This window comes from Pseudophryne corroboree, chromosome 5 (assembly GCF_028390025.1).
Source record: "Pseudophryne corroboree isolate aPseCor3 chromosome 5, aPseCor3.hap2, whole genome shotgun sequence".
Taxonomy (NCBI): Eukaryota; Metazoa; Chordata; class Amphibia; order Anura; family Myobatrachidae; genus Pseudophryne; species Pseudophryne corroboree.
Genome location: NC_086448.1, coordinates 213,162,936 through 213,178,574, shown reverse-complemented (window position 1 = coordinate 213,178,574; position 15,639 = coordinate 213,162,936). Strand labels below are relative to the sequence as shown.

At 47.9% G+C, this 15,639-nt stretch overlaps 1 protein-coding gene across 2 annotated transcripts in view; it reads left to right on the top strand.

Annotated features, from left to right (window-relative positions):
- The window catches only part of ITGB1 (integrin subunit beta 1), a 144,989-nt gene that overhangs the window by 113,405 nt on the left and 15,945 nt on the right, over positions 1-15,639 (top strand). For both annotated transcript variants that reach the window (XM_063922103.1, XM_063922104.1), the window contains exons 8-12: positions 3,259-3,354; positions 5,618-5,707; positions 5,840-5,980; positions 6,120-6,331; positions 8,508-8,746. In XM_063922103.1, the coding sequence (XP_063778173.1) occupies positions 3,259-3,354; positions 5,618-5,707; positions 5,840-5,980; positions 6,120-6,331; positions 8,508-8,746 (778 nt within the window). The remainder of the gene's footprint in view (positions 1-3,258; positions 3,355-5,617; positions 5,708-5,839; positions 5,981-6,119; positions 6,332-8,507; positions 8,747-15,639) is intronic.

The window sequence follows — 15,639 nt, the reverse complement described above, 5'->3', positions numbered from 1 at the left end:
CTACTTCAACAAGGACGGGGTTACTATTCCACACTGTTTGTGGTACCGAAACCGGACGGTTCGGTGAGACCCATTTTAAATTTGAAGTCCTTGAACACATACATAAAAAAATTCAAGTTCAAGATGGAATCGCTCAGGGCGGTTATTGCAAGCCTGGAGGAGGGGGATTACATGGTATCCCTGGACATCAAGGATGCTTACCTACATGTCCCCATTTACCATCCTCACCAGGAGTACCTCAGATTTGTGGTACAGGATTGCCATTACCAATTCCAAACACTGCCGTTTGGACTGTCCACGGCACCGAGGGTCTTTACCAAGGTAATGGCAGAAATGATGATACTCCTTCGAAAAAAGGGAGTTTTTAATTATCCCGTACTGGGACGATCTCCTTATAAAGGCGAGGTCCATGGAGCAGTTGTTGGTCGGAGTAGCACTATCTCGGGAAGTGCTACAACAGCACGGATGGATTCTATACATTCCAAAGTCACAGCTGGTTCCTACCACACGCCTGCTGTTCCTGGGGATGGTTCTGGACACAGTACAGAAAAAAGTGTTTCTCCCGCAGGAGAAAGCCAAGGAGCTGTTATCTCTAGTCAGAGACCTCCTGAAACCAAAACAGGTATCGGTGCATCACTGCACAGGAGTCCTGGGAAAAATGGTAGCTTCTTACGAAGCAAAATTCCATTCGGCAGGTTCCATGCAAGAACCTTTCAGTGTGACCTCTTGGACAAGTGGTCGGAATCGCATCTTCAGATGCATCGGCTGATACCCTGGTCCTTGGAGACAGGGTTATCTCTACTGTGGTGGCTGCAGAGTGCTCATCTTCAAGAGGGCCGCAGATTCGGCATACAGGACTGGGTCCTGGTAACCACGGATGCCAGCCTTCGAGGCTGGGGGGCAGTCACACAGGGAAGAAATTTCCAAGGACTTTGGTCAAGTCAGGAGTCGTCCCTACACATAAATATTCTGGAACGGAGGGCCATTTACAATGCCCTAAGTCTGGCAAGGCCTCTGCTTCAAAACCAGCCGGTACTGATCCAATCAGACCACATTACGGCAGTCGCCCATGTAAACCGACAGGGCGGCACAAGAAGCAGGATGGCGATGGCAGAAGCCACAAGGATTCTCCGATGGGCGGAAAATCACGTCTTAGCACTGTCAGCAGTGTTCATTCCGGGAGTGGACAACTGGGAAGCAGACTTCCTCAGCAGACACGACCGACACCCGGGAGAGTGGGGACTTCATCCAGAAGTCTTCCAACTGTTGGTAAACCGTTGGGAAAGGCCACATGTGGACATGATGGCGTCCCGCCTAAACAAAAAAACTAGATATTGCGCCAGGTCAAGGGACCCTCAGGCAATAGCTGTGGACGCTCTAGTGACACCGTGGGTGTACCAGTCGGTTTATGTATTCCCTCCTCTGCCTCTCATACCAAAGGTACTGAGAATAATAAGAAAACGAGGAGTAAGAACGATACTCGTGGTTCCGGATGGGCCAAGAAGAACTTGGTACCCAGAACTTCAAGAAATAATATCAGAGGACCCATGGCCTCTACCGCTCAGACAGGATCTGCTACAGCAGGGGCCCTGTCTGTTCCAAGACAGTCATTCCTACGCTGATAAAAGCGAGGAAAGAAGTAACCGCAAACCATTATCACCGTATTTGGCGAAAATATGTTGCGTGGTGTGAGGCCAGGAAGGCCCCAACAGAGGAATTTCAGCTGGGTCGTTTTCTGCACTTCCTACAGTCAGGAGTGACTATGGGCCTAAATTTGGGTTCCATTAAGGTCCAGATTTCGGCTCTGTCGATTTTCTTCCAGAAAGAACTGGCTTCACTGCCTGGAGTTCAGACATTTGTAAAGGGAGTGCTACATATTCAGCCCCTTTTTTGTGCCTTCTGTGGCACCTTGGGATCTCAACGTGGTGTTGAGTTTCTTAAAATCACATTGGTTTGAGCCACTTAAAACTGTGGATTTGAAATATCTCACGTGGAAAGTGGTCATGTTATTGGCCTTGGCTTCGGCCAGGCGTGTGTCAGAATTGGCGGCTTTGTCATGTAAAAGCCCTTATCTGATTTTCCATATGGATAGGGCAGAATTGAGGACTCGTCCCCAGTTTCTCCCTAAGGTGGTATCAGCTTTTCACTTGAACCAACCTATTGTAGTGCCTGCGGCTACTAGGGACTTGGAAGATTCCAAGTTACTGGACGTAGTCAGGGCCTTAAAAATGTATATTTCCAGGACGGCTGGAGTCAGGAAAACTGACTCGTTTTTTATCCTGTAGGCACCCAACAAAATAGGTGCTCCTGCTTCTAAGCAGACTATTGCTCGCTGAATTTGTGGCACAATTCAGCTGGAGCATTCTGCGGCTGGATTGCCGCATCCTAAATCAGTAACAGCCCATTCCACGAGGAAAGTGGGCTCATCTTGGGCGGCTGCCCGAGGGGTCTCGGCTTTACAACTTTGCCGAGCTGCAACTTGGTCAGGGGCAAACACGTTTGCTAAATTCTACAAATTTGATACCCTGGCTGAGGAGGACCTTGAGTTCTCTCATTCGGTGCTGCAGAGTCATCCGCACTCTCCCGCCCGTTTGGGAGCTTTGGTATAATCCCCATGGTCTTTACGGAGTTCCCAGCATCCACTAGGACGTCAGAGAAAAAAAGATTTTACTCACCGGTAAATCTATTTCTCGTAGTCCGTAGTGGATGCTGGGCGCCCATCCCAAGTGCGGATTGTCTGCAATACTTGTATATAGTTATTGCCTAACTAAAGGGTTATTGTTGAGCCATCTGTTGAGAGGCTCAGTTATATTTCATACTGTTAACTGGGTATAGTATCACGAGTTATACGGTGTGATTGGTGTGGCTGGTATGAGTCTTACCCGGGATTCAAAATCCTTCCTTATTGTGTCAGCTCTTCCGGGCACAGTATCCTAACTGAGGTCTGGAGGAGGGGCATAGAGGGAGGAGCCAGTGCACACCAGATAGTACCTAATCTTTCTTTTAGAGTGCCCAGTCTCCTGCGGAGCCCGTCTATTCCCCATGGTCCTTACGGAGTTCCCAGCATCCACTACGGACTACGAGAAATAGATTTACCGGTGAGTAAAATCTTATTTTTGTTTTGTATCATGTCACATCTGTTATGTAACCAGTTATGATCCAATGACTAATAAACGCAGGATAGGGTAGGTGGTTGTACTGATCTTGTAAAGCAGTGTTGTCAATCCACTGTTCCTAATGTGGTGTTTCCTTTTGCAGGACTATCCATCAATAGCTCATCTAGTACAGAAACTTAGTGAAAACAACATACAAACTATCTTCGCTGTGACTGAGGAATTCCAGCCAGTTTACAAGGTTTATACCACGTTTTAAACTTTCCTTGTCAGACTGTGTATAGTTGTGTTATAGTGTATAGCAGGGGCGGGCAGACTTTTGGAGTCTGTGATCTACTGTGAAAGCTAAAAAGCTTTTGTGATCTACCTAGGAGGAATAATAGCGCAAAAAAGGGGTATGGCATAACAAAAAGTGGGCGTGGTATAACTAAAGAAAGGGATGTAGCCTTGCTGCGCAGAGTGTAATGACTGCCTCACACGAAATAACACATTGGCCCCCACAGGTAAAAACCTCAAACACATATGCCCCCACAGTGCCAGATACACATGCCCCCACAGTGCCAGATATGCCCCCACAGTGCCAGATACAGATATGCCCCCACAGTGCCAGATATGCCCCCACAGTGCCAGATACACATGCCCCCACAGTGCCAGATATGCCCCCACAGTGCCAGATACAGATATGCCCCCACAGTGCCATGTGCCCACAGTGCCAGATTACAGATATGCCCCCACAGTGCCAGATATGCCCCCACAGTGCCAGAAATGCCCTCACAGTGCCATGTGCCCACAGTGCCAGATATGCCCCCACAGTGCCAGATACAGATATGCCCCCACAGCGCCAGATACAGATATGCCCCCACAGCGCCAGATACAGATATGCCCCCACAGCGCCAGATACAGATATGCCCCCACAGCGCCAGATACAGATATGCCCCCACAGCGCCAGATACAGATATGCCCCCACAGCGCCAGATACAGATATGCCCCCACAGCGCCAGATACAGATATGCCCCCACAGCGCCAGATACAGATATGCCCCCACAGCGCCAGATACAGATATGCCCCCACAGCGCCAGATTACAGATATGCCCCCACAGTGCCAGATATGCCCCCACAGTGCCATGTGCCCGCAGAGCCAGATATGCCCCCAGTGCCACATATGACCCCACAGTGCCAGATATGCCCCCACAGTGCCAGATTACAGATATGCCCCCACAGCGCCAGATTACAGATATGCCCCCACAGTGCCAGATTACAGATATGCCCCCACAGTGCCATGTGCCCGCAGTGCCACATATGCCCCCACAGTGCCACATATGCCCCCACAGTGCCATGTGCCCACAGTGCCAGATATGCCCCCACAGTGCCATGTGCCCACAGTGCCAGATATGCCCTCACAGCGCCAGATACAGATATACCCTCACAGCGCCAGATACAGATATGCCCCCACAGCGCCAGATACAGATATGCCCCCACAGCGCCAGATACAGATATGCCCCCACAGCGCCAGATACAGATATGCCCCCACAGCGCCAGATACAGATATGCCCCCACAGTGCCACATATGCCCCCACAGTGCCACATATGCCCCCACAGTGCCACATATGCCCCCACAGTGCCACATATGCCCCCACAGTGCCACATATGCCCCCACAGTGCCACATATGCCCCCACAGTGCCACATATGCCCCCACAGTGCCACATATGCCCCCACAGTGCCACATATGCCCCCACAGTGCCACATATGCCCCCACAGTGCCACATATGCCCCCACAGTGCCAGATACAGATATGCCCCCACAGCGCCAGATACAGATATGCCCCCACAGCGCCAGATACAGATATGCCCCCACAGCGCCAGATACAGATATGCCCCCACAGCGCCAGATTACAGATATGCCCCCACAGTGCCATGTGCCCGCAGAGCCAGATATGCCCCCAGTGCCACATATGACCCCACAGTGCCATGTGCCCGCAGAGCCAGATATGCCCCCAGTGCCACATATGACCCCACAGTGCCAGATATGCCCCCACTGAGCTATGTGCCCACAATGCCAGATATGCCCCCATAGAAGAGCTCACCGTTGGTGTGTGGAGAGCGCAGCGCACGCTTCTCCTGTCTGCCGCCTCAGTCTGATCTCCGGCGGTGACGGCAGCGTGTATGGCTCAAATCGGGTGCCAGTCCGCGAGCTCTCATTGGCTTACGAACCGGCACCTGATTTGAGCTATACACTCGGCCGTCACTGCTGCAGACCAGACTGAGGAGGCAGAGCGGCAGGCAGGAGAGGCGCGGCTTCGGGTGGCTGGGCGGCGGATCGCGATCGACTGGTCGCATGTCCGCGATCGACCAGTCGATCGCGATCGACTGTTTGGCCACCCCTGGTGTATAGTGTCTGTGATCTGTACACACCCTGCTGAAAAAGGTGCATGCCTGTGTATATTAGTAATACTGAAGTAATGTGGGATCTCCATCACTGATTAGAATGGTTTTTATTTTGAAAGGAATTAAAGAATCTGATACCTAAATCTGCTGTTGGAACGCTGTCTGCAAACTCCAGCAATGTAATACAGTTGATCATTGACTCCTACAATGTAAGTATTCAATTGCGATAGTTCACCCCAAACTTTTGTTTGGTGAAAGGGAATGTCTTCTATTTACTATTAGCAGAGCTTTGTTATGTTTGGTGAAGTGATGTCATCCGTTGACTTTTCCCTTCTCTCTAGTCACTTTCTTCAGAACTCATTCTGGAAAACAGCAAGTTGCCAGAAGGCGTAACGATCAATTATAAATCCTTCTGTAAGAATGGGGTTATTGGTACAGGCGAGAATGGAAGGAAATGTTCCAACATTTCTCTGGGAGACCAGGTAAAGAAGCTTTCATTATGGCCCTACCTTACAAGTTGTTGCTTGGGCATTCAGGGCAGGTTATTCTGTCTCTCGCTGTACTGGAAATTGTGCTGAAATGCGTTTGCGCGGTGAGTAATATGTGTGTTTATTTTTAAAGGTTGAGTTTGAAATAAGCGTCACCGCTCACAGGTGCCCCAAGAATGACCAAAAAGACCAAACTGAATCCATTAAAATCAAGCCATTGGGATTTACAGAAGAAGTAGAGATCATTCTGAAATTTATTTGTGAATGTGACTGTCAGCAGACCGGACTCCCCGATAGCCCAGATTGTCACTTTGGAAATGGCACATTTGAATGTGGAGCCTGCAGGTATTGCATATATGTGAGAAGTATCTTCTCTTTGATTACATGTGTTTTGCTAATGCATTCGGGAATGCATACGTTTAAATATAGTTCTCTCCCTTAGTGGTGTGAGTGATCACAGAACATATACAGTGCATCCGGAAAGTATTCACAGCGCTTCACTTTTTCCACATTTTGTTATGTTACAGCCTTATTCCAAAATGGAATAAATTCATTTTTGTCCTCAAAATTCTACACACAATACCCCATAACAACGTGAAAAGTGGGGTTTTGTTTTTGTTTTTTTGTTGTTGAGATTTTTGCTAATTTATTTAAAATTAAAAACAACTACGAAAACAGCCTTTGCCATGAACCTCAAAATTTGAGCTCAGGTGCATCCTGTTTCCACTGATCATCCTTGAGATGTTCATACAGCTTAATTGGAGTCCACCGGTGGTAAATTCAGTTGATTGGACATGATTTAGAAAGGCACACACCTGTCTATATAAGGTCCCACACTTGACAGTGCATGTCTGAGCACAAACCAAGCATGAAGTCAAAGGAATTGTCTGTAGACCTCCGAGATAGGATTGTCTCGAGGCACAAATCTGGGGAATGGTACAGAAAAATATCTGCTGCTTTGAAGGTCCCAATGAGCACAGTGGCCTCCATCATCCGTAAATGAAAGAAGTTCAGAACCACCATGACTTTCTAGAGCTGGCCGGCCATCTAAACTGAGCGATCTGGGGTGAAGGGTCCTAGTCAGGGAGGTGACCAAGAACCCGATAGTCACTCTGTCAGAGCTACAGCATTCCTCTGTGGAGAGAGGAGAACTTTCCGGAAGGACAACCATCTCTGCAGCAGTCCACCTATCAGGCCTGTATGGTATAGTGGCCAGATGGAAGCCACTCCTTAGTAAAAAGCACATGGCATCCCGTCTGGAGTTTGCCAAAATGCACCTGAAGGACTCTCTGACCATGAGATACAAAATTCTGTGGTCTGATGAGACAAAAATTGAACTCAGAGTTGAGTGACAGTTCATCTTTCAGCAGGATAATGACCCTAAACTCACAGCCAAGATATCAAAGGAGTGGCTTCAGGACAACCCTGTGAATGTCCTTGAGTGGCCCAGATTTTAATCCGATTGAACATCTCTGGAGAGATCTGAAAATGGCTGTGCACCGACGCTTCCCATCCAACCTTATGGCGCTTAAGAGGTGCTGCAAAGAGGAATGGGTGAAACAGGCCAAAGATAGGTGTGCCAAGCTTGTGGCATCATATTCAGAAGGACTTGAGGCTGTAATTGCTGCCAAAGGTGCATCAACAAAGTATTGAGTAAAGGCTGTGAATACTTATGTTCATGTGATTTCTTAGTTTTTTACTTTTAATAAATTTGCAAAAATATAAAAAAAAATTCACGTTGTCATTATGGGGTATTGTGTGTAGAATTTTGAGGGAAAAATTAATTCCATTTTGGAATAAGGCTGTAACATAACATAAAATGTGGAAAAAGTGTAGCGATGTGAATACTTTCCGAAGCACTGTAGCTTAGTATTTATCCTTCCTCCGTTTCTTTGTTTTGTTACTTCAAAGTCTGGAGGGGAAAATTAAGGGAAGAAACCGGTACTAAGAACTGTCATTACAGCTTTAATCAGTGATCCGCTGCATTTTGTATGCTAATCTGGCTGTAAATTGATATTACAGCTGCCGCCTTTTTCTTGTTAGACTGAAAAGCTTCTCATGGGGTCTCCAATGTGCTTTGCGTACCAGGGATACATTTATTTTGTGCAGTGTTTTATACATGTTTGTAAAATAAAATAAAAAAGAGGGGGGGCAGGTGGGGGTTTCAAATGTTGCTGTAGAGGTGGATCACAATAGTTTGTAAGGTGCCAAAAATTTGCATCACCCTACATACAGTTTAATGACTTGCAGCTGAACCAATGCATATCATGCAGGACAAGCACATATGAGTTTGTGCAGACACGAGATGGTGGGAGAAGTCCTTGATCATGAGAGCTTACAATCTACAGACAATTTATAAGATGATTTCATGTCTAGTTCTGTTATGAAGCTTCAGATTTTCTTGATTCAAGAGAAATTCAATGACTTTTGCTTGCTGCTGAATGCATGTTTGCGAAGGGACTGTAGGTATGAGAAGGGCCTTCTAGTTTGATGTGATTATGCCATTTTCTCACTTTTTCAGATGTAATGAAGGCCGTATTGGGAAGGACTGCCAGTGCAGCACAGAACAGGTTAGCAGTGAAGATATGGATGCTCAGTGCAGGAAGGAGAATAGTTCTGAGATCTGCAGTAACAATGGGGACTGTGTCTGTGGGCAATGCCTGTGCAGGAAGAGGGACAATCCTTCTGAATCCTACTCTGGCAAACACTGTGATTGTGACAACTTCAATTGTGACCGATCTAATGGGCTGATTTGTGGAGGTAAGCATGCTTGGCCTTTTCTACTTTCATTCACTCCATTTTTTGTATTTTTGCAAACATTTTACATGTAATTGCAGAGCTTTTGCTGTACATCATAATGTGTAGTTTTCTTTTCTGTCTTTTTTTTTTTTTTTTTAACTAACTTGTATTTGCATTTACTAAGTATTGTGAGTAACCTATGTTGCAAAGCAAAGAACGGAGCAGCGCTAATAAAATATATATTTTAAATACATACCAATCATCAGTAAAAAACTTTTTCAGTATGCATACATAAAAACAGCCCTTTTAGTACATTCCTCTATCTTTCGCTGTATTATTATTATTATTATTATTATTATTATTATTTTCTCTGACGTCCTAAGTGGATGCTGGGGACTCCGTCAGGACCATGGGGGATTAGCGGCTCCGCAGGAGACGGGGCACAAAACTAAAGCTTTAGGATCAGGTGGTGTGTACTGGCTCCTCCCCCTATGACCCTCCTCCAAGCCTCAGTTAGGTTTTTGTGCCCGTCCGAGCAGGGTGCAATCTAGGTGGCTCTCTTAAGGAGCTGCTTAGAAAAAGTTTTTAGGTTTATTATTTTCAGTGAGTCCTGCTGGCAACAGGCTCACTGCATCGAGGGACTTAGGGGAGAGAAGTTCAACTCACCTGCGTGCAGGATGGATTGGCTTCTTAGGCTACTGGACACCATTAGCTCCAGAGGGAGTCGGAACACAGGTCTCACCCTGGGGTTCGTCCCGGAGCCGCGCCGCCGACCCCCCTTGCAGATGCTGAAGATTGAAGGTCCAGAAACCGGCGGCAGAAGGCTCTTCAGTCTTCTTGAAGGTAGCGCACAGCACTGCAGCTGTGCGCCATTGTTTGTCACACACTTCTCACCAACGGTCACGGAGGGTGCAGGGCGCTGCTGGGGGCGCCCTGGGCAGCAATGTAAATACCTTTTATGGCTAAAAAATACATCACATATAGCCCTTGAGGCTATATGGATGTATTTAACCCCTGCCAGATATTACAAACTACGGGAGAAAAGCCCGCCGGAATAGGGGGCGGGGGCTTATTCTCCTCAGCACACAGCGCCATTTTCCTGCTCAGCTCCGCTGTGAGGAAGGCTCCCAGGACTCTCCCCTGCACTGCACTACAGAAACAGGGTAAAACAGAGAGGGGGGGCACTTTTTATGGCGATATTTTATATATTTAAGCTGCTATAAGGATACAACACTTATATAAGGTTGTTCCCATATATATTATAGCGCTTGGGTGTGTGCTGGCAAACTCTCCCTCTGTCTCCCCAAAGGGCTAGTGGGGTCCTGTCTTCGATAAGAGCATTCCCTGTGTGTCTGCTGTGTGTCGGTACGTGTGTGTCGACATGTATGAGGACGATGTTGGTGTGGAGGCAGAGCAATTGCCGGTAATGGTGATGTCACCCCCCAGGGAGTCGACACCGGAATGGATGGCTTTGTTTATGGAATTACGTGATAATGTCAGCACATTACAAAAATCAGTTGACGACATGAGACGGCCGGAAAACCAGTTGGTACCTGCCCAGGCGTCTCAGACACCGTCAGGGGCTGTAAAACGCCCTTTACCTCAGTCGGTCGACACAGACCCAGACACGGACACTGAATCTAGTGTCGACGGTGAAAAAAAACAAACGTATTTTCAAGTAGAGCCACACGTTATATGATCACGGCAATGAAGGAGGCTTTGCATATCTCTGATACTGCAAGTACCACAAAAAGGGGTATTATGTGGGGGGTGAAAAAACTACCTGTAGTTTTTCCTGAATCAGAGGAATTGAATGATGTATGTGATGAAGCGTGGGTTAACCCAGATAGAAAAGTGCTAATTTCAAAAAAGTTATTGGCATTATACCCTTTCCCGCCAGAGGTTAGGGCGCGCTGGGAAACACCCCCTAGGGTGGATAAGGCGCTCACACGCTTATCAAAACAAGTGGCGTTACCGTCTCCTGATACGGCCGCCCTCAAGGATCCAGCTGATAGGAGGCTGGAAACTACCCTAAAGAGTATATACACACATACTGGTGTTATACTGCGACCAGCCATCGCCTCAGCCTGGATGTGCAGTGCTGGGGTGGTCTGGTCGGATTCCCTGACTGAAAATATTGATACCCTGGATAGGGACAGTATTTTATTGACTATAGAGCAATTAAAGGATGCTTTTCTTTATATGCGAGATGCTCAGAGGGATATTTGCACTCTGGCATCGAGAGTAAGTGCGATGTCCATATCTGCCAGAAGAAGTTTATGGACGCGACAGTGGTCAGGTGATGCGGATTCCAAACGACATATGGAAGTATTGCCGTATAAAGGGGAAGAATTATTTGGCGTAGGTCTATCGGATCTGGTGGCCACGGCAACTGCCGGAAAATCCACCTTTTTACCTCAGACCCCCTCCCAACAGAAAAAGACACCGTCTTTTCAGCCGCAGTCCTTTCGGTCCTATAAGAACAAGAGGGCAAAAGGACAGTCATATCTGCCCCGGGGCAGAGGAAGGGGTAAGAGAGGGCAGCAAGCAGCCCCTGCCCAAGAACAGAAGCCCTCCCAGGGTTCTGCAAAGCCCTCAGCATGACGCTGGGGCTGTACAAGCGGACTCAGGAGCGGTGGGGGGGTCGACTCAGGAATTTCAGCGCACAGTGGGCTTGCTCACAGGTGGACCCTTGGATCCTGCAGGTAGTATCTCAGGGTTACAGGTTGGAATTCGAGAAGTCTCCCCCTCGCCGGTTCCTAAAGTCTGCTTTGCCAACGTCTCCCTCAGACAGGGCGACGGTATTGGAAGCCATTCACAAGCTGTTTTCTCAGCAGGTGATAGTCAAGGTACCCCTCCTACAACAGGGAAAGGGGTATTACTCCACGCTATTTGTGGTACCGAAGCCGGACGGCTCGGTAAGACCTATTCTAAATCTGAAATCTTTGAACCTGTACATACAAAAATTCAAGTTCAGGATGGAATCACTCAGAGCAGTGATAGCGAATCTGGAAGAAGGGGACTTTATGGTGTCCCTGGACATAAAGGATGCTTACCTGCATGTCCCAATTTGCCCTTCACATCAAGGGTACCTCAGGTTCGTGGTGCAAAACTGTCATCAGTTTCAGACGCTGCCGTTTGGATTGTCCACGGCACCTCGGGTCTTTACCAAGGTAATGGCCGAAATGATGATTCTTCTGCGAAGAAGAGGCGTATTAATTATCCCTTACTTGGACGATCTCCTGATAAGGGCAAGGTCCAGAGAACAGCTGGAGGACGGAGTGGCACTAACCCAAGTAGTGCTGCAACAACACGGGTGGATTCTGAATTTTCCAAAATCTCAGTTGACCCCGACAACACGTCTGCTGTTCCTGGGAATGATTCTGGACACGGTTCAGAAAAAGGTGTTTCTTCCGGAGGAGAAAGCCAAGGAGTTATCCGAACTTGTCAGGAACCTCCTAAAACCAGGAAAAGTGTCTGTGCATCAATGCACAAGAGTCCTGGGAAAGATGGTGGCTTCTTACGAAGCAATTCCATTCGGCAGATTCCACGCACGAACTTTTCAGTGGGATCTGCTGGACAAATGGTCCGGATCGCATCTGCAGATGCATCAGCGGATAACCTTATCGCCACGGACAAGGGTGTCTCTTCTGTGGTGGTTGCAGAGTGCTCATCTGTTAGAGGGCCGCAGATTCGGCATACAGGACTGGGTCCTGGTGACCACGGATGCCAGTCTGAGAGGCTGGGGAGCGGTCACACAGGGAAGAAACTTCCAGGGAGTATGGTCAAGCCTGGAGATGTCTCTTCATATAAATATACTGGAGCTAAGAGCAATTTACAATGCTCTAAGCCTGGCAAAACCCCTGCTTCAGGGTCAGCCGGTGTTGATCCAGTCGGACAACATCACGGCAGTCGCCCACGTAAACAGACAGGGCGGCACAAGAAGCAGGAGAGCAATGGCAGAAGCTGCAAGGATCCTTCGCTGGGCGGAAGATCATGTGATAGCACTGTCAGCAGTGTTCATTCCGGGAGTAGACAACTGGGAAGCAGACTTCCTCAGCAGACACGATCTACACCCGGGAGAGTGGGGACTTCATCCAGAAGTCTTCCACATGATTGTGAACCGTTGGGAAAAACCAAAGGTGGATATGATGGCGTCTCGCCTCAACAAAAAACTGGACAGGTATTGCGCCAGGTCAAGAGACCCTCAGGCAATAGCTGTGGACGCTCTGGTAACACCGTGGGTGTACCAGTCAGTGTATGTGTTTCCTCCTCTGCCTCTCATACCCAAAGTACTGAGAATTATACGGCAAAGGGGAGTAAGAACGATACTCGTGGCTCCGGATTGGCCAAGAAGAACTTGGTACTCGGAACTTCAGGAGATGCTCACGGAAAATCCGTGGCCTCTACCTCTAAGACGGGACCTGATTCAGCAGGGACCGTGTCTATTCCAAGACTTACCGCGGCTGCGTTTGACGGCATGGCGGTTGAACGCCGAATTCTAAAGGAAAAAGGCATTCCAGAAGAGGTCATTCCTACACTGGTTAAAGCCAGGAAGGAGGTGACTGCACAACATTATCACCGCATTTGGAGAAAATATGTTGCGTGGTGTGAGGCCAGGAAGGCCCCCACGGAGGAATTTCAACTGGGTCGATTCCTACATTTCCTGCAAACAGGATTGTCTATGGGCCTCAAATTGGGGTCCATTAAAGTTCAAATTTCGGCCCTGTCGATTTTCTTCCAGAAAGAATTGGCTTCAGTTCCTGAAGTCCAGACTTTTGTAAAAGGAGTACTACATATACAGCCCCCGGTTGTGCCCCCAGTGGCTCCGTGGGACCTGAATGTAGTTTTGGATTTTCTCAAATCCCATTGGTTTGAGCCACTCAAATCGGTGGATTTGAAATATCTTACATGGAAAGTAACCATGCTACTGGCCCTGGCTTCAGCCAGGAGAGTATCAGAATTGGCGGCTTTATCGTATAAGAGCCCATATCTGATTTTCCATTCGGACAGGGCAGAACTGCGGACGCGTCCTCCGTTACTGCCTAAGGTGGTGTCAGCGTTTCACCTGAACCAGCCTATTGTGGTGCCTGCGGCTACTAGCGATTTGGAAGATTCCAAGTTGCTGGACGTTGTCAGGGCATTGAAAATATACATTTCAAGGACGGCTGGAGTCAGAAAATCTGACTCGCTGTTTATACTGTATGCACCCAACAAGCTGGGTGCTCCTGCTTCTAAGCAGACGATTGCTCGTTGGATTTGTAGCACAATTCAACTTGCACATTCTGTGGCAGGCCTGCCACAGCCTAAATCTGTCAAGGCCCATTCCACAAGGAAGGTGGGCTCATCCTGGGCGGCTGCCCGAGGGGTCTCGGCATTACAACTCTGCCGAGCAGCTACGTGGTCGGGGGAGAACATGTTTGTAAAATTCTACAAATTTGATACCCTGGCTAAAGAGGACCTGGAGTTCTCTCATTCGGTGCTGCAGAGTCATCCGCACTCTCCCGCCCGTTTGGGAGCTTTGGTATAATCCCCATGGTCCTGACGGAGTCCCCAGCATCCACTTAGGACGTCAGAGAAAATAAGATTTTACTTACCGATAAATCTATTTCTCGTAGTCCGTAGTGGATGCTGGGCGCCCATCCCAAGTGCGGATTGTCTGCAATACTTGTACATAGTTATTGTTACAAAAAAATCGGGTTGTTATTTGTTGTGAGCCGTCTGTTCAGAGGCTCCTACGTTTGTCATACTGTTAACTGGGTTTAGATCACAAGTTATACGGTGTGATTGGTGTGGCTGGTATGAGTCTTACCCGGGATTCAATATCCTTCCTTATTGTGTACGCTCGTCCGGGCACAGTATCCTAACTGAGGCTTGGAGGAGGGTCATAGGGGGAGGAGCCAGTACACACCACCTGATCCTAAAGCTTTAGTTTTGTGCCCTGTCTCCTGCGGAGCCGCTAATCCCCCATGGTCCTGACGGAGTCCCCAGCATCCACTACGGACTACGAGAAATAGATTTATCGGTAAGTAAAATCTTATTTATTATTATTATTATTATTATTATTATTATTATTATTATCCTTTTATTTATATGGCGCCACAAGGGTCCGCAGCGCCCAATTACAGAGTACATATGCACATAATCAAAACAGGAAAACAGTGACTTACAGTTGATGACAATGTAGGACAAGTACAGGGTAACTAAGCATAACTACACCAGTAAATGACAGAGAAGTTCCAGGTGGCCAAAAAACTGCTTGATTTGGGCAGTTGAGGATTATTAAAGTAAGAAAAGGATAAGCACATGAGGGAAGAGGGCCCTACTCGTGAGAGCTTACATTCTAAGGGGAGGGGTAGACAGACAGGGGTGACACAGATGGGGTACATAGAGAGCGTAGAACAGAGGGTTAGGATGAGATTTGGCTGGGTTTGGTAAAGAAATGGGTCTTAAGAGCCCGTTTGAAGTTTTGTAGAGAGGTGGAGAGTCTGAGGGGGAGAGGTAAAGAATTCCAGAGGAAGGGAGCAGCACGTGAAAAATCTTGGAGATGGGAGTGGGAGGAAGTAATCAGAAGACAGGAGAGCCGGCGTGCATTAGAATACATACTGAATGTGAATGAAGTGCCAGTTCAAGTTCAGTAAGATAATACACTTGAATGACTTGACTGGAAAAAAGTCCACAGGTAAGCGGACAAAACTCATCAGAGGTTACCTTACGCTGGTGTGCCATATTGGATTTCTACTGCCTGGTGCATCTGGGGGACATTTTTGTCCTCAGAATGTATCTCACTCTAATCTATGAAGCCACAGTCTCATCAGTATCAGAGGAGTGATGTCGCAGCTATAATGTCCCTGGAGAATGGAACCTATAGCACGCTTCATCACTTACAGCAGCGGCAGTATACTTACCTAAAT